Source organism: Natrix helvetica, assembly GCF_964273705.1.
Source record: "Natrix helvetica genome assembly, chromosome: 1".
Taxonomy (NCBI): domain Eukaryota; kingdom Metazoa; phylum Chordata; class Lepidosauria; order Squamata; family Natricidae; genus Natrix; species Natrix helvetica.
In genome coordinates, this window is record NC_138548.1 from 246,299,529 (window position 1) to 246,325,792 (window position 26,264).

At 42.8% G+C, this 26,264-nt stretch overlaps 1 protein-coding gene across 1 annotated transcript in view; it reads right to left on the reverse strand.

The window, feature by feature from the left end:
• Nucleotides 1–20,324: 20,324 nt before the first annotated feature.
• Nucleotides 20,325–26,264, reverse strand: part of FDXR (ferredoxin reductase) — a 42,071-nt gene continuing 36,131 nt past the window's right edge. The window contains exons 10-12 of the mRNA XM_081969370.1: nucleotides 25,766–25,937; nucleotides 25,253–25,426; nucleotides 20,325–22,519 (exon numbers count right to left, since the gene is read on the reverse strand). Coding sequence (XP_081825496.1) covers nucleotides 22,389–22,519; nucleotides 25,253–25,426; nucleotides 25,766–25,937 — 477 coding nt within the window. The 3' untranslated portion in view covers nucleotides 20,325–22,388. The remainder of the gene's footprint in view (nucleotides 22,520–25,252; nucleotides 25,427–25,765; nucleotides 25,938–26,264) is intronic.

Below are 26,264 nucleotides of genomic sequence, written 5' to 3' on the forward strand. Positions count from 1 at the left end.
ACAGGGGGCGGGGGGGATATCACCTGTAGCTGTTGTAGAAATGACTGAGTAAACGAAGGACAAAAATGCTGATCTGAATTTAAGTGGTGTGAATGTAACATAGTGTCCATTAGAAGTTGATAGCACTGGAACTGGCCATCTCCGACAAGCTACCTTTGGTAAGTAGAAGAGTAAATTCTCCTCCAAGTCAATGCAGTTCCTCAGGAGTTCACGGATATGTGGCCTTTTGGGGGGGAGGGGAGCAGCAGATTGGGTGTAGTTACCCTTGCTTTCTTCCACAAAAAAAAGTGTTTTAAAAAAATTTCGGGCAACAGATTTACTATATATCGGTAGTTTCCCATCCAGGAAGCAAAACCCCCAACTGGGTTTTAGTAAGATGCCAGCAACATCCTTGTTCTGCTAAGGCAGCAGGACCATGGTACTATGGTAGCCCTGATGCGCCTCCAGTAGCGTCTGGGATTTGCTCCAGATAATTGTTTTAATTTTCTAACAGTGCCTGATGCAGGCTATGCTAAGGGATTATAGGTAATTAAAAGATCTGGGATTTTCAGCAGCAAGTCCTGTTTTGTTGAGGCCAGTAATCTCACTGATGTGGGAGACCAACTAGAACCCAGTAACCCCTCAATCAGAAATACAACTCTTCTAATTTACCTCTTTGTAATCCTTGTAATTTGGGGGTGGGGGCTGTGCTGCTGATGTCACTCTCCCCACTTTTTTATATAATTCCATAAAAGCAAAAAAGAAAAGAAAAGAAAAAAGAAAGCCAGGTGAATGGCAATAACAATAAAAGAAAGTGTAAGATAACATTCAGATTATAAAATTCAGCCTCAGAAAATTTACAGTCCAACAATCGGCACAAGTGTCAGCCACGCTTCAGGCAAAGAAATTAAAACATTTGCAGCATCTCACTGCGTGCAAGAAAATGAGATTCAGGACAAGAGTGGCTCACTATAAAAGCCCTTATCATAGATATTTATTATCTGATTGACCTTCATTAAAAATTGCATCTCATCATCCTGTTCGCCATCGGAACCCTTCTGAGAGGAGAGCTCTCATTGTACTATTATCTCCATGTTGCAGATGGAGACTGAAGCACAGCAGAAAGCAGCTGAAGAGAACTCAAGCTCCACATAAGAAACATTCTTTCCTTATTTCATTATAAGTAGAACTGAGATTCTATCTATCTATCTATCTATCTATCTATCTATCTATCTATCATCTATCTATCTATCTATCTATCTATCTATCTATCTATCTATCTATCGTCTATCATCTATCTATATATCTATCTATCATCTATCTATCTATCTATCTATCTATCTATCTATCTATCTATCTATCTATCTATCTATCTATCTATCTATTTATCTATCTATCTGCCAACCTATCTGTTTGAAAGCATGTAAAAATGCAAGTTGTAAAATAGGAACCACCTTTGGTGGGAAGGTAACAGTGTTCCATGCACCTTCAGCATTTAGTCATGCTGGCCACATGACCACAGAGACATCTTTGGACAGCGCTGGCTCTTCAGCTTTGAAACAGAGATGAGCACTGCCTCCTAGAGTTAGGAATGACTAGCACATATGTGCGAGTGGAGCCTTTACCTTTACTCTATCTATCTATCATCTATCTATCTATCTATCTATCTATCTATCTATCTATCTATCTATCATCTATCTATCTATCTATCTATCTATCTATCTATCTATCATCTATCTATCATCTACCCATCCATCCATCGATCCATCCATCGATCCATCCATCAATCCATCCATCCATCTACCCCCTCTCTCACTCTCCTTCTCTGTGTGTGTGTGTGTGTATTTGTGTCTGTGTCTATCTTTGTCTATCATCTATCTATCTATCTATCTATCTATCTATCTATCTATCTATCATCTATCTATCTATCTATCTATCTATCTATCTATCTATCATCTACCTATCTACCTACCTACCTTACCTACCTACCTACCTATCATCTATCTACAGTCTGTCTGTCTGTCTGTCCGTCCGTCCATCCATCCATCCATAGATCCATCCATCGATCCATCCATCCATCCATCCATCCACCCCCTCTCTCACTGTCCTTCTCTGTGTGTGTGTATGTGTGTGTGTATTTGTGTCTGTGTCTATCTTTGTCTATTATCTATCTATCTATCTATCTATCTATCTATCTACCTACCTACCTACCTACCTACCTACCTATCATCTATCTATCTACAGTCAGTCAGTCAGTCAGTCAGTCAGTCTGTCTGTCTGTCTAGCTATCTAGCTATCTGGACAGAACAATTTAAACAAATGTTTTTAGCAGAAAGATGACCTCTGTTTTTTTCTCTGAGACATAAGACTGATCATACTGTCACAAACTAAAAGACCAATTTTTTAAGCATACTTCTTACCATTTACAATGAAATAACAAATGATAATGGGATGTAATATTGACCTCTAAAGTCATTTTTCAGGGAGGAACTGTTGTTAAATGATCACCAAAAGCAGCAGAGCAGCTATATCGCAGAAGCTGTTTTTCTTGTTATTTATATATTTAATTTATTCAATGTGTGATCTAATTTGTAAATTTAATGAATTTGGTATTTAGAAGCAGAAATGTCCAGTTTCTAAAGAGGAGTTGCTGCCGAATTCTCTATTCTGTATAAGTACTTGTCCCCAAGTATTACTCAACATGTCTTCAACTACATTCTTAAACATATCTATCAGGAAGAAATTCTATTGACCTCAGTAGCGATTGATTCGTGGTAAGCATATTTGCGGTTGCACTCTCTTACATCTGATTATCCTAAAACTGATATCCTTTTTCTAAACAAGGTTTTTCAGCCACTGTATTGAAAACAAGCAAGTCAGAAATTGAAAATGCTATTTTGAGTTAAGAGGGAGGGGGGAAGGAAGGGAGGGAGGGAGGAAGAGGAAGGAGAGAAGGGAGGAAGGTTGTTTTTTTAACAGATGAAGGGGCCCTAACAAATACTTTTGTTTTGTTTGGATAAATTTCAGGTAGTGGTGCTATTATGGCCATCAAACTGGCGGCCCGTGGGCCAGATGTGTCACGCACAGGCCATGCCCACCCCGGCTCCGTGCATGGGAAAAACATTGCAAAACATCACGTGATGGCAATGTGACATGTCAAGTTTGACATCTTTGTATTAGAGTACTATTACTCCCAAAATTTTGGGCTCTTTGTTTTTTATTTGACTCCCCATACATATACATCTTTCCAATATTTATATCTATTTTAAATAAAGGGATTCCTCAACTTAAAACCATTCATTTAGTGACCGTTTGAAGCTTACAACAGCATTGAAAAAAGTGGCATTCTCGTGCTCACACTTAGAAGAATCGCATTATCCCCATGGTCATGTAATCTATATTTGAGCATCTGGCAACTGGCATGAATTTATGATAGTTGCAGCATCCCAGGGTCCTATGTTCTCCCTTTGCCAGGTCCCGCCTTAGCCAGGAAAGCCAACTGGGTGACTTTGGGACAATCTCAATCTCAATCTCTCTCTCTCTCCCTCTCCCTCTCCCTCTCCCTCCCTCTCTCTCATCACAACCCACCTCAAAAGGCTGCTGTGAAGAAAATAGGAGGGGGAAGGTGTGTTGGATATGTCCGCCACCTTGAGTTATTTGTAAAAATAATAAGTATAGCAGAGGTGGTATTCAGCAGGCTCTGACAGGGTCTGGAGAACCAGTAGCAGAATTTTTGAGTAGTTCTGAGAACCGGTAAATACCACCTCTGACTGGCCCCACCCCCATGTATTCTCTGCCTCGCGAGTCCCAGCTGATCGGGAAGAAATGGGAATTTTGCACTAACCTTCCCCTGCCACACCCACCAAACCATGCCACGCCCACCAAGGCATGCCCACAGAACCGATAATAAAAAATATTGAATCCCACCACTGAAGTATAGGCAGGATCAAACAAACAAACAAGCAAGCAAGCAAACATGTACATAACTTTCCCATCTGGCTTCCAAGCAAAGTCAGTGGTGGAATATGGATTCCCTTAACCACAAGGTTCTCTTAACTGCAGTGATTCATTCAACAACCATGGCAAAAAGACCATAAAATCAGACATAAATAATTTAAAAATCACCTTGCTTAACAATGAAAATTCTTGTCTCAGTTGCGGTTATAAATCGAGGACTATCTGTACAAATCACTTTGAGGGGGGGGGGGGAGATAAGGAATTGATCTTTCAGTTTTGGGATAGCCCAAAATACTGCTACGTTTAAATCAGGAGAAAAAAAGAAATACATCCTAGCAGTCAGAGAGCTATTAGAAACACAGTGGGAAGCTGTCTTAATGTTATACTTTAGCAGCTATTTAAAAGGAATGAAATGGAGACGAAAACACACGCACAGACCATAATTTTTATTATACAATCAGAAAACCTTCATCCAGTTTTGTTGAAATGATGAATGGAATAAAACCTGGAGTGGAATATTTTCTCATTATTTTAAACAAGTATTTTATACCTTCTCCACCAATCTTCTCCACTTTAATGTGGCCACTCTAAGAATGAAATCAAACATGCTTTATTGTCCTTTTGGAGTGATCAAAGGATGCCTTCAGATCCATCACTACTACAGCAAGGGTTTTTTGGATCAGGCTGTTAAAAGCACGGGGGCAAAGGCACTAATAAAGCTAGCAACTCTACTGTGATGGCTATGTTTACATCCCAGTTCTTGAAGTACTAACGAACTGCAAGGTGTTCAATTTTTGAGGTGGCTGCTTTTCTCAGAATAAGACACACTGGAGGGCATGCTTGCAATACTCTGTGTGTGTGTGTGTGTACACACACACACACACACACATATGGGTTGAGCATCATATTAGTATTCCATTGCTTATCCATTATGGCTTTGAGAATCTTCATCTGTAATTTGATCTTAAACCTTCCAGCTTCTGCAAAAATTTCTCTCAGGAAAAAGGGAAATTAAATTCCATTTCTTCTTCCACTGAGACCCACTATCTGTCTTAGTTTTTTTTTTTTTATCACTTTTTTACTTAGACAGACTTGACCTCTTATGTCAGCTATAAGTGTGCCCTGTAAATGTTTTGGACTACGCCACTCACGTACCCAAGAAGTCAGTTTAATGTGAAGCTTGTGAAAAAGGCAATTGAAGAAAACAAAGGGATGAATAGAGCAATTTCTTATATTTCTTATAAATACAAGAAAAAAGTTTTTTGCATTAAAGTATGAAGACGGCTCTCTGTGTAGAACGAGACAGGAAATGTTAGAAATAACTGGAAAATTCTATTCAGAACTATACAAAGATCAAGATCAGTCAAAAGTAATAACACCCACAAAAGAGGAAATGCCAGATATCCTAGTGGAGGAAGTATCAAGTGCCATAAAACTAATGAAAAAGGGCAAACCTGCAGGAAATCACTGGGTTATGGTTGAAATGCTGAAAGCTGGTGGTCACAGTTTACATAAGGTACTAGCAAAACTATACTCAAGATGCCCCAGAAAAGAAAAAAAATACCTAATGCGTGGGAAAATGCTGAACTTTAACTTTAACTTTATTGGATTTCTAGACCGCCCCTCTCTCGGAAGAGACTCAGGGCGGTGTACAGTCATATTAAAATAGTTAAACAGTAAATATACATGTTATAAGTATACAATAAATAAATTAAACATAGGACTGGAGGAGGTAGTAGAAGTTCCCTGTACAATTTAGTTAAGTTAGATTAAAAATTATTTTAAAAAATTTAAGAAAGTTAAAACATTAACCTTAAAAGCTATCCCAAATAAAATATCCGCCAGGAGGTAAGAGTAGAACTATAAGTGGGCCAGGCCGGCTAATCGGAACAGGTGAGTCTTAAGTTTTTGTCGGAGGAGCGGAAGTCGGTAGTAGTTCTAATATCGGGGGGGAGGTCATTCCAGAGGGTTGGGCCCATCACAGAGAAGGCTCTACTCCTAGGCGCCGCCCGTTGGCATTGCTTGGTGGACGGTACCCGGAGGAGTCCCTCCCTGTGTGAGCGAATTGGTCGCAGGGATGTATGTGGTAGAATGCGATCCCGCAGGTAACTAGGCCCTGTGCCATGGAGCGCTTTGAAGATGGTAATCAACACCTTGAAACGCACCCGAAAAACCACAGGCAGCCAGTGCAGCTCGCGCAGGAAAGGTGTTATGTGGGAGTACCTGGTACTCCCCATGATGGCCCGCGCGGCCGCATTCTGAACTAGCTGTAGTCTTCGGGTACATCTCAAGGGGAGCCCCATGTAGAGAGCATTGCAGTAGTCCAGACGAGACGTCACCAGCGCATGAGTGACTGTGCGTAAGGCATCCCGGTCCAATAGGGGGCGCAATTGGCGCACCAGGCGAACCTGGTGGAACGCCCCCCTTGCCATGGCTGCCACATGGTCATCCATCGACAGCCGGGCATCTAGGAGGACGCCCAAATTGCGCGCCCGTTCCACAGGGGGCAGTTGTTCACCCCCTATGGCCAGTGATGGAATCAACTGGTTGAACCAAGGCACCGGTAACCACAGCCACTCAGTCTTGGAGGGGTTAAGCTTGAGTCTGTTGTCCCCCATCCAGACCCGGACGGCTTCCAAACACCGGGACATCATTTCGACAGCCTCGTTGGGGTGGTTTGGGGTGGAAATGTACAGCTGAGTGTCATCAGCGTACAGATGGTATCCAACCCCAAAACCACGGATGATCTCACCCAGCGGCTTCACATATGTGTTGAACAGAAGGGGCGAGAGGACCGACCCCTGCGGTACCCCACAAGTAAGTGATCTCAGGGTCGACCTCTGCCCCCCTGCCAACACACATTGCATCCGGTCGGAGAGGTAGGAGCCGAACCACCGCAAAACAGTGCCCCCGACTCCCATCCCCTCCAGCCGGCGCAATAGGATACCATGGTCGATGGTATCAAAAGCCGCTGATAGATCTAATAGGACCAGCATAGAGGAACAACCCCTATCCCTGGCCCTCCAGAGATCATCAACCAACGGGACCAAGGCCGTCTCCGTGCTGTGACCGGGTCGGAAACCGGACTGGCACGGGTCTAGATAATCGGTTTCTTCCAGGTGTCGCGGAAACTGCTGTGCCACCACATTCTCTACAACCTTCACTAAAAAGGGAAGGTTGGAGACAGGACGATAATTAGCTAGTTCCGTCGGGTCCAGGGAAGGCCTCTTGAGCAAGGGCCTCACCACCGCCTCTTTCAAGGCGGCCGGTAGGGACCCCTCACCCAATGAGGCGTTCACTAGGCCCAGGAGCCAGCCTCGTGTCACTTCCCAGGATGCCAGTACCAGCCAGGAGGGGCACGGGTCCAATAAACATGTAGTGGGTCGCAGCCGTCCACGTAACCTGTCCAAATCCTCGGGGGCAACAGAATCAAACTCCTCCCAGAATGGTCTCTCAAGACTCACTGTTGATGACTCCCCTGGTCCACTGAAGGGGGCCCATCCACTCCGGATCTGAGCGATTTTATCCTGCAGATATTCTCCAAACTCCTCTGCTCTGCCCTGTAAAGGCGCTTCCCACGACCTCTGTAATAAGAGGGAGCGGGTTACCCGAAACAGGGCAGCAGGGCGGTTATCAACGGACGCAATAAGAGCAGCGCAATGTCTACGTTTGGCCGCTCTTAATGCCACAAGGTAAGTCCGTGAATAGGCTCTTACCTGTGTTCGATCAGATTCGGAGCGTGAGGACCTCCACCTGCTCTCTAGGCGTCTCCTATGGCGTTTCATCACCCTCAGGTCCTCGGTAAACCAAGGAGCCAGGGTGGTTCGTTGCCGTAGGAGAGGCCGCAAGGCGCAACCCAGTCCAAGGCCCCGGCAGCCGCCCTATTCCAGGCGGTCACTAGGTCCTCTGACCGAGAGCGGGTCAGGTCTACAGGAAGTGGCCCAAGTTCCGTCTGGAATCTATCCGGTTCCATCAGGCGCCTGGGGCGGTACCAGCTTGGACAGTCTGGTTCCACCTCCCCGCGGTGGGGGGTAGCACCAGGGAAGCCGATCCGGAGAGATGAGTGATCTGACCATGACAGGGGGGTAATAACTACATCCCCTATTCCCACTGTTCAGATATAAAAACAAGGTCCAGCGTGTGACCACCCTCGTGTGTGGGGCCCTGAATTAATTGGGTCAGGTCCATGGCTGTCATGGAAGCCATGAACTCCTGAGCCACCTCGGACGCTTCCCCTGTCGACGGCAGGTTGAAATCCCCCATAACCATGAGTTTGGGGGTCTCAACTGCCGTTTCTGAGATCAGCTCGAGGAGCTCGGGCAGGGCTGCTGATGCATAGCGAGGAGCCAAGTATACAATCAGCAGACCCCACTGCCTCCCTGGGCCCCATTTCACACCAAGGGACTCACACCCGGATATCTGAGGGACAGTGAACTCTCTTGGCTCCAGATCCTCCCGTATAACTACCGCCACCCCCCCACCCTTACCCAGGGCCCGGGGCTGATGGAATGCATGGAAACCTGGTGGGCACATCTCCACGAGGGGCAAGCCACCCTCGTGGCCCAACCAGGTCTCCGTTATCCCTGCAAGGTCCAGCTCCCCCTCTGAGATCAACTCATTAATGAGGGGGGCCTTGTTGATCACGGACCTTGCATTGCAAAGCATCAGCCTTAGGCCCTGGCTCTGTAGTTCCTGACCACCTAGGCTGCGCGGGTTGGTACAAACGACCGGGCGTGTCCAACAGCCACGGTCTCCCAACCGACTACGAGATCTTCTTCTGTCCTCGCACCCACCCCTCCCTACGACCGTTGTAATAGGGCAACCCTCTGTTGAAGTGTCATTCTCCCTCCCCCCCCTACTACACTCACTTCCCTCCTGGACTCACCTGTTCGCCTGGCACTGGTCCCTCTCCTGGCCTGATTAACCCCACCACCACCCTGGAGCCCCCTAAGAAGGATAAAAGACATTTCATTAAAAGACCCCTAAGTTTACGCTTCCTCCACCTCTCTGGGTTCATAAACCCGTCATCAAGGTGGGCCCCGGAGGGGGCAAAGGGCCATGCCTGCGAGAGGGGGGACTCCCACAGCAGGAGCAAGTCCGACCTCGAGTACGTAATGGTAAAAAGCTATGAGAAAGTCAGGGTGCTGTTGATGTTAAAATCAGTAAGCCAGGATCTAATGGGAGGAAAGCAATGTCCACAATCACAACTAGGTGGGAAGATCTTATGTAGGCCAGGTGATCGGTTGGAAAATAGATAGTAAATAAATAGATGGAGGCCTGTGTGAGGTCCATTGTGGGCGGAAGAGGGCAGATAGTTTGTAGCGTTTGAAGTGATTCTTATACACAAGAAAGGAGCCCAAGATGTTTTAAAAAACTAGCGAAAATTTTGAATAGTTCAGAGAACCGGTAAATACCACCTCTGGCTGGGTCCAGTGGGAATGGAGATTTTGCAGTATCCTTCCCTAAGGAATGGGATGGTAATGGGGATTTTGCAGTATCCTTCCCCTGCCACGCCCAAGAAGCCATGCCCACAGAACCGGTAGTAAAAAAATTTGAATTTCACCACTGTCATATAGGCTGTAAACATGCAGAAGAAGCCTTCACCCTGCCTTGGATACACAATGGCTAAAATGATCATTCTTGTGTTACTGTCTAAAACCTAAACTCACCATAACAGGGTTATAGCAGCATGAACAGCTCATAGGATCACAGGATGATCTAAGAAAGCAGAGCACGCCAGGGGAATCTGTCTTGGAACAGTCTGAAGCCTTTGTAAAATCATTTTCAGAACTGAGTCCATCTGCTGCTTAGCCAGTCTCTTGAGCAGATTGCTTTAGACACCAGCTGCAGGCATGAGTTCTGACAAGCTTTTAAATGGGCACACTTTCAGGCTGAGAAGTACTCTCCTGAAGCATACCTTGTGAAGTTCAAATCCTTGGATAGTAGGAAATAACCCATAATTGAGAGATAAGCTGCTTAATTATGAAAAATAAACAGCCTCATCTGAACTGAGTTTCACACAGATTTTCCAATGAATGTCTATGGAGATTCTCAGTCATCCAGGTCATGGTTGCCCCAAAGATGCTTATTCAAGAGGCTTGGAATCTTCTTGGAACGGTTGAAAGGACTGTGTTGTAGACTGGAGATAGATGATGTCGTATCTCTCCCCTCAGTTGAGAGAGGGCTGTTCAAACACAGTCCTTTCAACAGTTTCAAGAAGGCTCCACACATGTTTGCACCACTCAGGTGACCCTGAGGACACAGATAAACCTCCAGGTGGCCTCAAGGACTCTCTAAAAGGACGCAAATGACCAAATGTCTGCAAGGAGTACAAATCCATCCTCCACCATCCAGAGCTAAAGAAGTTTCTTGGATGAGAAGCGAAATGTCTTCAAAGAAAAAGCAGAGACTCTAGTTGCCTCTTTAAAAAGCACCTTTGAGATATTCTCTGATAAACTTACCGTACAGCTTTTGCAGATATGTGGTTCTGGTTGTTCCGATCCATTTTCAAGGGCCTTTTGATATGTTCTGGTTGTGCCAAAGCAACGTACACTCAAAGAAAGGGAAAAGACACACACACACACATACTCTCTCTACACATGTAAGTTGAATTCAGAGAATGTGAGTAAGTGCAAGAGAAAAAACAGAAAACGAAGAGGAAAAAGATGATTGCAGCAAACAATCCTGAAGAATGAAAAAAAAATGTTAAGGTGTAAGGGATTTGACTAGAGCAAGGCACAAAGGTACATGGATTCTGGTCTCAGAAAACATGAGAGAGAAAGAGAGAGAGAGAGAGATGAGACAAGAGGAAGGGAGAGGAGATACACAGAGATCAATAAGGATGGGCTTAGTGCTATTTGCTTAAGTCAGAGCAGGGGGAAAAAGATAGCAGCAACCAACTGTGAAGAGAGAGATAAAGTATTTTGCATACAGATACCTGCTATCATCAGTGCTTGCAATTGGTGGTGCTCCCAAACAATCCTTTAAAATTACCATGCTGTTTGCCGCAGAAGAAAGATTGGGAGATCAGCCCGTATTTGTGATGTGAACAAGAATGAAGTGAGGTTAGAAAAAAGTTCAAGGGGCTAGGCAGCAGCCCTACGTATCTTAAGTCCCATCATCATCACTCCATCTGGGTTCGATCATTGTAGAAACAAAAAGCTTACTTTAAAAAAAAAGTGTACGTTTCCAGACAGTTATTATATTTATAACTTCTAAAGACTTAAAGCTTCAGTGATTACCCTACATCTCATCCAGTTGAGTACTACCTCTGATACATGGGCCACCTATTGAGTACTATTGCCCGGCCCCTACCTATTAGTGAAAGCTCATTTTGCTGCTTCAAAAGTGACACCAAAGTTAGAAACGTGCTGCTTGGTTTTATATATTTGTGACAAGATAAAGGAATGGATTTTCAATACTAAGAAAAAAAAACATATTTTGCAATTTAATGCCTGGATCTCTTTAGGATGTAATACATAGGTGTCAAACCCACGGCATCACGTTGCCATCACGTGACGTTTCGCAATGTTTTTCTCATTTGCGGAGTTGGGAAGGGCATGGTCTGCGCATGACACATCCAGCCCGTGGACCGCCAGTTTGACACCCCTGATGTAATAGGCTTAAGCGATTATGTGCATCCTCTTTTTTTTTCCTCCCTGCAGAGTTCCACACCTCACAATGAAACCGTTGTTAGTTTTCCCATGGATTATTGACAAAGCTACAGTGGGTTGGTTTGGCAACATGGGAGGACGTAAATCTGACAAACCAAATGGATCTGCCGTTACAATTTGCTAAACCGAAACCAAACAAATCCCATTTAGGCTGAGTCTCAAACGTGAACCCAAGCCATGCATTCTTTGAGCTGTTAAGCAGCACAAACGGGGTCTAAGCAATGCTCTTTCCTTATCCCAGCTCTACTCCCTTTTCCAAGAGCCTTGGCAGGCCTCGCACACAGGCCAACTTGGCAGTGGAATGGAGCCTCTGGAGCCAGCAGCCTTCAAAGCCATCTGTTTGTCGGATGAAGGGCCATTAAACAAAGGACCATGAAGCCATGCACCAACCGGCTGCTGGCTTGATGATTCATGGAAGTTAATGTCAGGGAACTTTTAAAGTGGGATGTCACCCCAGCAGATGGGGGTAATCTAGCAAATTTGTTTCTACGATTTAATTAAACAGATCACTTTTGAAAGGAAGGGCTTGCTGCTTCCCTTCTCCGTTTACGTCAGAATCACCCTGAAGCACATCCTGGTCCAAAATGGAGATTGGAACCTCCATTCTTCCAGCTCTCCTAAGCATTAAAATAACCAAGAAAACAAGCAGTCTGACTCCTGGGATAGCACCGGGCATATGTTGATGAAAAATGCAGACCGTGAAGAGGTTAGGAAGTTAAGCAGTCAGGGAGCACCAGCCATGTGTTGCTCCTCCACAGAGCAACATGTTTAGAAACGCAATGGGAAGGAAATGGCAGTCTTTGGAGTCAGCTAATGAAATGGGCATTTGCTTTGGAGAATGGGCGATTTTGGCACTATCAAGGCTGCCTCGGGATCTGGTGAATGTTTATTCTCTCCCCTCTCCATTAAGCTGTATACTGCACTACAGGAAATGGCTGCTATATTGTTGTTATTGTTTGATCAGTTTCAATTGACTGGGTGTTATTCTCTGAGTTGAGCATGTGTTCAAGTTATACTTGTAGGTCTGTTGGTTTGGTTTGTTGTTGGCATTTGGTTTGTGGTTATTTGTATTATACTTGACTCCTGGGCCAGCTATGCCAAGGCTTGTTGAGCCAGAGTGTCAAGTACAGTTTGGATGTTTCTTATCCTATTTCATTTGTCTTCTCCTAACTGGTGATAATGAAGATCGTCTCTTCGACCTTTCTCCACCCAAAATACGGGTCTAAAGCTGATCTGAGGCCCCCATAAAAGAAAATGGCTGGCTAAGGATCATTGGGACATGACTGACTGACTGACTGAACAAACACAATCAACCTTGTGTAATGGAATTTCACAATTTCTGGCTAGGATTCTAGCGCTTTTGCCGTGAAGCCACTGAAGTCTGATTGTGGTCACTATCCTATGTAAACCTCAAGGTAACTGTAGGTTGTTGACTATGGTGTATTAAAATAGGCCGGGGCTATCCAAACAGGATTTCCTAGCCAAAGCCTGATTAAACAAACAAACAAACAAAGCCAGGTCTGTGTTATCTTTTGAAACCATTGATTTGTCAGCTCCTGGCTCAAAGAAAATTCTGCAGTATTGAGGCAGAAACATTTGACATCTGATGGATGAAAAAAAACTCATGAAAGAAATCCTTTCTCCCATCATGGTAAAGATAAATATACATAGGAGAAGCCTTTAAGGGGATCCTCCATGAAACGTCCTTTGCCCTTTTTTACCACAAAAGAAGAGCGGGTAATTTCTGGAACTCAAGTACAAAAAAAGAAAGCATGCACAATATCTTCTATTAAAAGCTTAGAAATATTGTGTGGCAGCTGTAATGTCATTTGGAGGGATCATGGTTGCCCATGGATTTCAGTTAATACCAACTGGTTGGGTTGCCTCTCCCTATTAAAGTTAGTGAATGCTTCTGATTTTTATTTTATTTTATTTGAATGCAATAAGGCAAAGCCAATTAAATTTGGTCGGCTTCTGTTTTCAAAGAACTATTCTACTGAAGAACTTAGTTCATTGGTTTGGAAAACATAATAAGGGAGGGAAGCAAAATTCCATGGCTTCCAGAATCTTTTCCAACTTTTTTTTACCAGCAGTAGCTACAAGAGGCCTCTTTATGTAAGAAAGATGCATATAGTGACTGTGTGTCTTTTTGTATTTCTGCTTTCCCTCAGATTGTATCTGTGTGTGTTTGTCATATTGTGTGCACTGGGAAATATAGGTTGCATATGCTCTGCTTTGGGTCATGTGTGGAATTTCAAGCAATTTAATAGTTGCTTTCTCAAAAACGTATAGCAAGACAGAATTATAGCAGGGAAATGGAACTCATGACAACAGTCTGATATTAAAACTGAAATATCATGTGTTATATTGTTAAGGAAGGTACAGAATGAGGCAGCAAGAAGGTGAAATATTGGTTTGGGGAAGATCTTGTGTAATTTTGACCAACATAAATAGAAATGCACCTGTAGCCTTAGTGCAATGCTTTGATACAATGGAATTAATCATGGCCGAGTAACAAATATGGTCGAAAACTTAGGACTATCTTTTTTTTTCTTGCACACTGGATTTACAAAAAAAAAAAATCATGGATAAAATCAGGCTCATAGTACTGCAAATTTAAATGCCTATTTCAAAGCTCAATCTTCCTCCAGAATGGAGAAGATGTGCCTATCTCAGGGAACTTTTGAGGTTTTAAGAAATGCTATTAAGTGTTAAGGGATGCGGTGGCTCAGTTGCTAAGACGCTGAGCTTGTCGATCAGAAGGTCGACAGTTCAGCGGTTCGAATCCCTTGTGCCGCGTAACAGGGTGAGCTCCCGTTACTTGCCCCAGCTTCTGCTAACCTAGCAGTTCAAAAGCAGGTAAAAAATGCAAGTAGAAAAATAGGGACCACCTTTGGTGGGAAGGTAAGAGCGCTTCAGTGTTCAGTCATGCCGGCCACATGACCACGGAGACATCTTCGGACAGTGCTGGCTCTTTGGCTTTGAAATGGAGATTAGCACCGCCCCCTAGAGCCAGAAACAACTAGAACGTATGTGCGGGGGAATCTTTACCTTATTAAGTGTTATCTCATTGAAAAGGGCCAATTCTGTCTCACTCTATAGTTGCCCAAACTCAGGTTCTTCTCCTTGTTGCTGGAAAAAATACACATTGGATGTTTGTCTTTTGCCCTTGGTTTCCCTAGTGGCAATAAAAGAACCGGACTACCAATCCTCTACCATACCTTCTGCCTTCCAAGAAGCACCAGGATTAATAACAGGAGATAACCAAGTAGGATGTACTTTCTGCTGCGTACGGTTTGCACCCACAATAGATAGTAGCATGATAACCCTCAGAGAAGATTCAAACTGCCTTCTTTCTATCCTTCAGTCAGCAGGACAGACATGAAACATGCTACCGCCAACGTTGATCCTTTTTCTGTCTCAAGCTTCTGTAGCCACCTCCCACCGAGGTAACGAAAACAAAAGAATTTCATATACGTTGAGATTGTCCTTGAACAGTGGGGAAAACACTACTTTTAACACACTGCAGCTCAGAATGACTCCAAGCTGTCTCAATTATGAGCTGGGAATGAGAAGAGGTCATTGGAGAAATGGTTACAAGTTCTTCCATTTATAGTTTCTCCATTCTTTCCTGCTTTCAAACTACCTGCTGAGACGGGACATTATTTCCCTTGCGATCTATATAACCCACCTGGGACTTTATAGGGGTGGTTAAAGCTTAAGAGTGCCCAAATTGGGTAAAAGAAGACACAGGGCCTTTTAACTCCAGTTTTACATTATTGCATGTTTTTTTAAAGAGCTTTTCTTTCCCAGTGTTTAATACAGTACATGGTGAAAGGCAGGATACCGTACGCTTAATAATACTTAAAGTGTTCAATTCTTAGAGCAGTCAACCAAATTAAAGAAATACAAGCTTGCATTGGTGCTGATGCTTTTAAGCATTAAAAACTTTATCTCAGTTGGGAAATGTAGACTTTTTAAGAAGAGTATTCTAATGTCTTACAGATCCACCTTTCTTAATCTCTGTTCTCAAGGCTGTGTAATTCTTTATGTGTATCTCCAAAGTGCACCAAATGCGTGCAAGGAGAAATTCACAGCAGTAAATTACACTTTTAGCTGTTGCTCTTGACCTTCATGTGTCTGAGAAAGTATCTAAAGCAACATTTAAAAGTGGCTTGTGCTGTTTGATCACTGTCAGATAAAAGTAGGGTAGTTTGTTCTTTTTAAGGGAAGCCCTCTTCATGAATGGAGATTAACACGCTCATGTTCAGCAGAGCTCGATGCCTTTAACACAAGCAGAACCAATGGCACAAAAACAAGATCCTTCTGAGCTCTTTAATGAGGGGCCTCCATTTTGCAGGAGAACACATTTGCCATATTGAAGAATCTGCACACGTCAACAGGCTGGCTTTCATGCTTCAGAAGCTATCTTTTGGACGCGATCTGGGCATCACAGTTTACACATTTGGAAGTTGCCTGGCTTGGGAAAGACTGATACAGGGGTGGGCTGCTGGGGGTTCACAGGGGTTCGGGAGAACCTCTAAGATTCTATTCAGTTCGGAGAACCCCAAAATCCCTCTCCTGGCTGGCCCCATCCAGCCCTCCCCTCCTAGGATTCCCCACATGGCCCGTTTTGGATGCAGGTAAGTGCAGGGCACATGCAGAGGCTCGGAGAAGATGAAAAATGGGCCTACTGGAAGTTCAGGAAGTCTCCAGAGGGCCTCCGGATCCTGGGGAGGCCATTTTTGCTCCCCCAAAGGCTCGATGAAAGCCTCCGGAGCCAGGGGATGGCAAAAACGCACTGCCTCCCCCGCCGGGGTGCAGGAGGCTGACTAGGCCACGCCCACCATGGAACTGGGCAGAGAACCCCTTGCTAAAAAACTTAAGCCCACCCCTGAATACTGCACCCCAATACTGTCAGGACTAACTTGATCTCCAGTCTCTTGGTTTCAAGCAGGAGTTTCTCCAGCTTGTCACGTAGGGTTGCTGAGGATTGAACCTGGGCTAATGTATGCAAAACATATCCTCTGTCACGAGACTTCTCAACGTCTTTTCCAGCATAAGGATATTGACAGGGACCTGATGGATCAGACCCCTGGCCCATTTGGTCCAGCAGTCTCTTCTAACAGTGGTCAACCAGCTGCATGAGGGAGCCCGTCAGTCCATATTTGCAAATGGAACAGTAGTGATATTCAAAAATTTTTATTACTGGTTCTGTGGGCGTGGCATGGCTTGGTGGGCGTGGCTGAGGAAGGTTACTGCAAAATCCCCATTTCCTCCTGATCAGCTGGGACTCGGGAGGCAGAGAATAGATGGGAGCTGTTGTATTCGTAGTGAGGAGACTGAGGCAGCTGTCAGTTCAACAGGTTTATTGGTTTTAACAGGCTGACAGGAACGAACAGAACGCGAGCCGTCTGACAGCTATTTATACTTGCAGCTGTCAGACGGCGAACCAATAGAATTTAACTAATTCTCCCGCTGGCTGGACCAATCAGAGGGCTTCCCTGAACGCCCTCTGCTGGCCAGGCTCCACAGTATACAACAGGAGCGGGACCAGTCAGAGGTGGCATTTACCGGTTCTCCGAACTACTCAAAATTTCCACTACCGGTTCTCCAGAACTGGTCAGAATCTGCTGAATACCACCTCTGAAATGGAAGCAATTTCAAACAAATGTCTATGATTGGGAAGTTGAACAGGGTTGGTGACATGGTTGTTTTTATTGCTTTTTATTATGGGCTGCTTAGGATAGTTGTACAGGTAGTCCTCAAGCTGCAACCTTTCCGTTAGTGACCAAAGTTACAATGGCACTGAAAAAAAAGAGACCTATGACCATTTTTCCTACTTACGACTGTTGCAGCATTCCTCTGACCACATGATCAAAATTCAGAAGCTGTTACTTACCCGTTACTTTACAACTGCAGTGATTCGCTTAACAACTGTGGCAAGAAAAGTTGTAAAATGGGGCAAAACTCACTGAACAACTGTCTCACTTAGCAACAGAAATGTGGGGCTCAGTTGTGGTCGTACGTCAAGGACCACCTGCATATAAGATAAGCAGCTGTATAAGTTGTATAACTAATTATCTCATGGTGACAAAACTTTCCCACTGGCTTTGATCAGAGATATAAATACAGCTGAATACCTTCGGGCAGGAACAACAAGAAGGAGAATTCCTTGTGGGGAAAAATATCTACCCATTATACATTCATTTTTTTTTACCTTTGGAAAAGACTGGAAGCTTGTGAGCACACATGGAATATTATTTTGAGAAGCTCCACTAGGAAAATTAAAAAAAGCTTTATGTTTGAATTGGGGGGAGAGGGAGAGAGGGTGCAAAGGATGTGCTCTGACACCAGCCTTGTACTGATAATCAAACCCACATATGCATGAATAGAATAGACACACAGAAGCCAAGTCTTTTGCTTGCAAACCAGTTGAGCATTGTACAAAAAGCCCATGGGTGTACAGTAAACACTCCTTTGTTGGCTATCCAGATGGAAATGGAAGTTTGTTTATTGTCATGCTGAAGAGGTTCAGCCATGACATAATGTGAGTTGTCTGATTCTGGCAGAACATGTTGATGAACCCACCCATTCTGGCTTCTTGACAAGTAGCAACTGCCTTCTTTATAGCCAAGTAAGAAAAATGACAAGAAAGGGAACGCATATGAAATTTACATGTTCACATTCGCCTTATGAAATGAATCTGCTTTTTAATAAGGTGGTTTTTTTTTTAATAGTAACAAGGTTTACAAAAAGATACAGAGAACTAGAAAAAAAGGAAGGATTATCTAAACATATCACATATCCATCAAATAGTAAACCATATTTTAAAAATTCTAGATTAAAGAAAACAAATAATACCCTACTGTTGTATGATATAAAATCAATGCCAAAGGGAAACATATTGCATTATTTTTTATCAGTAGTTAAAATTGCTTTTCCAAAACAGATGAAAAATATTTTAAATCCAATCCTTAATGTCAGGAATAAAGACTACTTTTCCAATTCCTCAAAATAATTCTCTTTCCAATACAGCCATTATAACTGAATAATCACATTCCAGAGATTTGGGGCATAGTACAACAGTATATTAACATCTTTAATATTAAAAATTTCCCATAAATCTACTTATGATAATACATTACTTCAGAAAGGTATCAGTTGCTTACAAGACCAAATTATGTGAGGCCCCTCAAAATGTTTACATTGTCAACTGAGAAAATCTGACATACATCTTTTCAAATACATTCTTTGGGGTACCCAGAATAGATGAATGAATTTGATGAATCAGTTTTAATCTTAATGCCAATGAAATTGATTTAACATTTTTTAAGACATGAAATTATTGACATCCCATTATTGGATGTTCCATTTTTTAGGCCATAATCTATGATGTGATTAATATCAACTTTGGAAATATTCTTTAGTTTTTGAAACAAATACAACGCAGGTTTATTTTTGAACTTACTCCATCAGAGATGGTGATGGAGTAAGTTCAAATTTCTCAGAAGCAACCACAGCAAGTGGTCCACATTGACCCATCAAGATGTGCTGGGTTGATTATATTACTGCTTTTTAATATGTAAATAAATCAACCAAGGTTTGAAATACCCAGATTTTAGCACAATGGAAGTCATTGCTTTCATGGCTATTATGCATCCAGAACAAGCTCAGAAGCTTCCCAGTTCGGTGGCAACTGTTCCACAAAACCAATTCTTTATGGCCCTTTCCTTCCTACTGGGTTAAAATATTATCCAGCCTTCCTTGCATTGGCAGCAAAACCTCCCATCATAAACTTGGCTGTGCAGAACCTCAATCCTATCTTGCCCGAGTGACATCATTTGTGATGCCCTATGAAATTATATAATTCCGATTTGGGGGATTTGCACATTGCTACAGGCAGGATGATCAGCTTTATCCTTTGGTTTTACTGTCATCCCCTTCAACGCATCATCTGCCAGCCGGTAAATATGCATTATTTGCAAAATGAATGGGGGGTTGAGTCTGATGTTATTGTACTGTTCTGCAATTTGGAGACTTTGTCTGGGCCTCCTTAGGTGAGTTTGTGTGTCTTCATCTCACTGCCATCTCAATTTTTAATAATAATACAAAATAAAGACCCATATGGGAAGACAGTTCCAAATGATAAGCATGGATATTTCAAACGTTCTAAAATTAACTATGCAACACATCAGATTTTGATTCAGACTCTTCAATTAAGACCCAAGGAGACAGCCAGGGCAGAAGGAAAGAGGAACAGACAAGAGGAAGGGAATGGTAAAGGGATGAAAGGAACTGAAGAAAAAAAATGCTACAGGAAAGAACAATTGGGAGAGAAATTACTGTGGTGCCACCTGGTCAATGAACCAAAGGGCCATGAAGCATCTGCCCCGTCTACAGTACAGGTCTAGTCACACTTACAAAAGGTCACCTTGTCTTCAAAATCATGGTTGACAAAACATTGCATTTTTTTGACATCTTGAACTGTGCAGGGAACAATGTAAAATTGAGGAGGGAGAGGCTGTTTATATTTCAGTACACAAAATGGTGATTGAAGATTGTTTAAGAAGGAGAGAAAGAAATGAGGGTCATGAAGCCAAGGAGGAAGATTGAGGCATTCAGGACAATATGGTTCTGCAGTAAATTTCAAATGGACAAATGCCCAACATGAATCCCTCAAGACCTTTACTCATCTTCCTTACCTGTTTCCCCCCCAATTTGGTACACTATCATTTCTTCAGGAAGCTAGAAGCGCTGTCAATATGGCAATAGATAAGGAAAGCAGAATCCTCATTCCAGTATCAGGAATTGTAATCAGAAAGCAGATTGAAGACCAAACCTTCCCTTAACAGCCAGTCTGGATTTAAAAAAAAACTTTAGAGTCTATAGCGGGTCAATCAATCTCCAAACCTGTGCCTTCCTGGTTCCAAAAATCATACTAACCAGACATTATAGAAGATGGAAGTCCAAGACATCTGGAGGGCATCAGGTTTGCTGGAAGGCAGACTTTTAAGTAAACTTCAGAAATTCCCACGAACTTTTTAGAAGCCATCTAACTTTCTTGCTGGCTGTAAGTCATAGTATAGCCTCATGGCGCCACCTAATGAACATTCAGGACAAGTAAGTTGATGGACCATAGGAATTTCATCTTGGAAGGAGAGGACACCCAGTTTTTGGATGGTCAGAGGAGCCCCCAGCTAGTAATATAAGGGCAGTTCAAAGGTTTTAAGTCCATTGAATAGATTTATACGATGTTCAACTATCTCAAATGTGAAAAGTTAGAGGCCCCAAAGACTGCTTTTCTGCTCTTTGCTACAGCTTCCAGTATGAGTATTAATCTCAAGCTTCAAATTGAATTATCAATATGAATAAATAAAAAAAATAGCTTGCCAGGTTTTTCCATCTTAATTGCTGCAACTAAGAAGTAACTGAACTAGAATGGATGGAAATGGTTGCTTCTTGATGTGGAACCATTTTTTAGACAAATAAGAAGTGGGGAAAGATGTGAAACCCATTCTCTCTTCAGTTACATTCCAAAACTTTTACATTCATATTTGCAGTAGTGGAATGGACTGGTTGGCTCAGTTATAGTTTATTGAATTTTATGCTATTCCTTAGGAGTGAGCCTATTGCATACACATGTATGCTACTTTATCTGTTAACAGTAACCCGACTTCAGTTTGAACTGCTAGAAAAAAGAAGCTATTTCGTTTTGATTTCCTAGGACTTGTCAAAACTTAGTGTGCACAGGAATCTGGCAAGAACCAGTCAACTGTGTGAAGCCCAGCTCTGCATTTTCTATCTCCTTAAATTGCAAGAGCAGTAGAATAAGCAGCATATGTTGTGACTAAAAGATTTATGATTGGCAACAAACTGAAGTCTAGATTGCTGACCCAGGTTCACCATTTGAGAAAAAGCTTTGTTTTTAAAAATGATTATACAATACACAATTGGAGAACTAAGTCAGGATGTGAGTAGGAAAGAATTCCAGAGCTAATAAGAAGAGTGACTGATATTGCCTTTCCTCTCTGACTTATCCTCATGATTACGAAGTCCACATTTATCTCCCCCTTTCCTCTAGAGGAGCACTGATTGTCACCTTTACATCCAGAATGTTCAAAGCAACCTACAAATTGTATTCATTTAATTTTCTTCAAGCCTTTGTAAGGCTGACGAACCCAGGTGGAATGCTGTGCGAATTCAATTGTGATTCTTCTATGAAGGCTGTCATGGCATCAGATCTAATGGCAAAAGTCCAGTAGAAATGCAGTGACGAGAGAGATTGTGGTGGAAATCATGTGCAGAAGTTTCTTCAACTGGTTTGTATATGTGGAGTTGAGATGGGAATAAAACAGAGCAGGGCCACCACTCTCAATCCCATCTCTAGCCTACAAAACGAACCTCAAATCATTGCAAAAGCAGACAAGGCACTTACACCAATTGATAAATCCCTGAAAATGAAACCCTGAAAGACTTCATCTGCTCTTCCTCCCCTTTTCTACAGGGATCAAGCTAAAAGGAGAACTGCTCCTTTTTGGGAGCTGCTTAGAGCATCTTCAGAGTAACGGAAAGCTCCCCAGATCAAAAAACATAATGGATGCACCAGACTATAGATGAAATCCATAGCTTTTGGTACCCCCAACCAATGTAGACATTCAAAACCATCAGATATTGTTGGTGGCATATCTGTAGAGGAACGAAAGGGGATTGCACAATCTGTTGCAACCTTTGAATTGTGCAGGAGTATTGTGTTGATAATCCTGAGCAAGTCCAGTCTCATTGTCCAATCAATTCTATCATTTCCTCCTGATCGACTATTTTCTCCCGAGTCTTTCCGGACAATTTGCCTCTTGCCACTTCAACAGCATCAATCTTCTCCCAATCCGAAAAGGAAACAGGGTGGACCCCTATTAATTGTCAGAGAAAGGGGAAGTACAGATCAAAATCCAAATTAAACACACCCACCTACACACACACACGCGCCTCAGAAACCCTCAGATGTGCTGAGGCTTCCTCAGAATCAAATTCTGAATTAAAGACACACTCTCCGCACAAAGGACTAGGCAGACTCAAAAGTCCTAGTCAAATCAAATCAAATCACTTAACCGTTTCTGGAAAGTTTCTTCTAATACCATCACTCTATCTTCAGGGGGAAATTGCCTTTGGTTCATTTGAACATTTTGAATCAATTTAGAGGGAAGACACTAATTGAAAACATTTAAATAAAGTGACAATTTAAAAAAACCCAGTTGGGCTTTAAAACATGTTCCCAGATATACTAGGAAAAGGCCACAGCAAAGCTGATTCAAATGCAACCACACCGCAAAAAGAGATTCCTCTATTCCTCTGAGCCTTTTCCAGGTTTCACATGTCACTGTGAAATCATCCAACCCGGAATTCTCTGGAGGACAATCTGCTTACATATCTAAGCCTATCAAAACCGCTGCTTTATATAGACCTAGTTCTCACAGTAATGCACCACGTCTGTGTCCTCCTATGTAGGCGGGTGGGGGGAAAGCAAGGAAATAAAGACTTGGGTGGAAAATCTGTCATGTGCCAAGGCACTGCCAATCACTTTCTGCTGTCTTTTACCTAGGTAGCAATATCAACTGTGTGCTCCGAGGGACACCCTCATCCCTCTGGTATTCCAATCTCTGGATATTATGCAAATCTGCAGAAAGAAATAAACCCCACGGAAGCAAGGGGCTTAATCCCTAAAATGTTTATTTAAGATTGCAGCTTACAACCTCAGGAGGTAACTTCGGCATAAGAGGTTCAAGCAAAGATTTTCGTAAGCGTAAGTACATAAAATCAGAGGAGGAAACTGTCAAAAAGTCAAAAATACCTTGTCATTAGAAAAATCTCACATGAATAGCATTCCTGTCTAATGTTCTGTTGATACCCCCCATCCCCAACCCCTTTATCTGAACGGGCAGCTAAAGAGACTAGCAAAGCCTGGGGACGACATTTGGGAAGATGTGTCCTCAAGCAGGCATGTTTTCTTGAGACAAAGAAGCAAAATCCAGAGAGATCAGTTCTAAGACTCAAGAAGCACACAAGCTCCTCAAGACAGCTTGGGGGGGGGGGGGATTCCCACTTTCAATATCAATTCAACAATACAAAGTAAACAACCTGAAAGTGTTACAGTGAGCACAGACTAAGTGCAAAGACATTTGTCACAACACTAGGAGGTCCTGCCAAAACATTTAAGATAGGGATTTGGATTCTGGATAAGGCAAAATGAAGATAGCTGTGCAAATGTGGTGCCACTGAGGTTTACAGTTCGTTAAAATGCGATCCTTAGCTCAGATATTCCCACTCATCATAGAATACTAATACAAAGTGGGGAACTTGTCACATTCCAGTTGTATAAACTCAGGAGCTTCCACCAGCAGAGACAATGATGAAGGCTACTTAATGGTAGCCTTCTTAAGTAGCTACTCAATGGTAGCTAGTTAAAATGAGGCCTTTGAACTTTGGTGCTGGAAAAGACTCCTGCGAATCCTTTGGACTGCAAGGCAATCAAACCGTCAGTCCTAGAGGAGGTCAACCCTGGCTGCTCTTTAGAAGGCCAGATCCTGAGGATGACAATCAAATACTTTGGCCACCTAATGAGAAGGAAGGACTCCCTGGAGAAGAGCCTGATGCTGGGAACGATTGAGGGCAAGAGAAGAAGGGGATGGCAGAGAATGAAGTGGCTGGATGGAGTCACCAAAGCAGTCAGCATGAGCTTAAATGGTAGAGGATGGTACAGGACATGAAGGCCTGGAGGAACGTTGTCCATGGGGTCACAATGGGTTGGACATGACTTTGCAACTAACACCACCACCACTTAATGGTTTATTTTAGTAGCATTCTGCTGGCCACAGATTCCTCAACTGTGCGTTAGAACAAGGTTTCCCAACCTTGGCTGGGGGATTCTGGGAGTTGACATCCACACACCTTAAAGTTGACAAGATTGGAAAACGGGATTGTTTATGCTAAGCATCGGAAGGAAAAGGGGATGCCGGCTGTTGAAGTGTGGATTTTAAAATTAACTGAATTGGCAGAGAAGGCAAAATTAGATGCTTTGATTAGAAACAATGGATTGGACACGTTTATAAGAGAGTGAAAGTTGTTTGTCGACTTTCTACATGTTATATACAATAACAAATGGTTAACAGAGGGATTTTGAAGATTAGTTTTACTTTTTACCTGTAGACTGGTGTTTTTCTTTTTACATGCATATAGTGAACAGACATTGGATCAATTCAATTACTAGACAATTAGTTTTCCACATAAGGGACATCTGTTTATGTAATATAATTTTTTTAAAATATCGATGGGAATCTTTATAACTGTTTGCAGGCCTGTTACGTGAGGGGAGGAGAATACATCAGTTTTCTATTTAATTTTGTCAGCATTCAGTGGGGTGGATTTTTTTATGTTTAATATTAGTTATCGATGTATTCAAAATCCATATTTTTTCTACATTTTTTTTGTTGGTGGTGGTGTCAAATGTTTGTTAGTTTGTTTTCTCTTTCTCTTTGTTTTGCATTTTATCTTTGAAGATAAAAATTGAATAAATACGTAAGAAAAAGATTGGAAAACAGGATATTAGTGAGACAAAGAGGCAATTGCAAAATATGTTACATACAAACCTCGGGATTGAAGAATGCGGCTCACTAAATCAAAGCCTTCCTTGCCACTGGAGAGCTGCAAGATACCGGACTGCAGATCTTCTAGCACAGACTGGGCTGTGTCAAAGCTGTCATTCATAGTTGTGATGATTACACCTGTGGGTCCCCTCTTTACCCAGCCACTGCAATAGAGCCCTGGAAAACATAATGACCAACCAGGCAATTGAGACCCAGTGCTTTATTTTGAACAGATCCAAACAATGGTCAGATAACTTCTTGTAGTACATTCATTCAAAGTATCCTGCTAATGCCAGGGAGAAGATCATTCAATTATACTTGCACTAGCTGTATACAAGACGAGGTCTGGAAAGACTAAATTCTTTTTCTTCTTTAGTGGATAGCATAGGTGTGTATCTGAGTCCCAATAATACATGCTGGCCATTCATCGTTCAGCCTTGTAGCCGAACTCTCTGATTCCCCATTGTTTTTATCACACCAATTTCTACTACCTGGCACAACACAAGTTCTACTCACCTGGTACCCCAAGAACTCTGCCTGAATTGTTGGGAATAACACCTCGCTTGCTGTCAAAGGGCACTGCAGGATCTATTGGAAGGCTTTTGTATCCAATGCTGCTAAAAATCAGGCCAGACCTTAGTTCCTCAATTTCTCCAGTGGGAACTGCTTTCATGGCATCTCCTGCTCCCTGCACAGTCCAGGAATGGGAAAAAACATAGAAGGACAACGTTAGGGTGACCATCCTATAAACCAGTTGCACGATCAGGTAACCCCCTTGTTTAAATAGCATTCAAGGAAGTGTGAATGTTCTGACCCAGGCTTCCCGAGGGCATGAAGCAAACTCCTTATCCTGACAAAACCCCCTTTTATTAATTTACTGTGAATTCTGCTCATTCACATCCAGCAAAGTCTTTCAAAGGAGGATTTACAGTCACAGACCTTATCTGGCTTGAAGAGCTGACAGGCCAATATCTGCAAAACTTGGCAAGGAGTCTCGGAAGGTCACAAACCAATT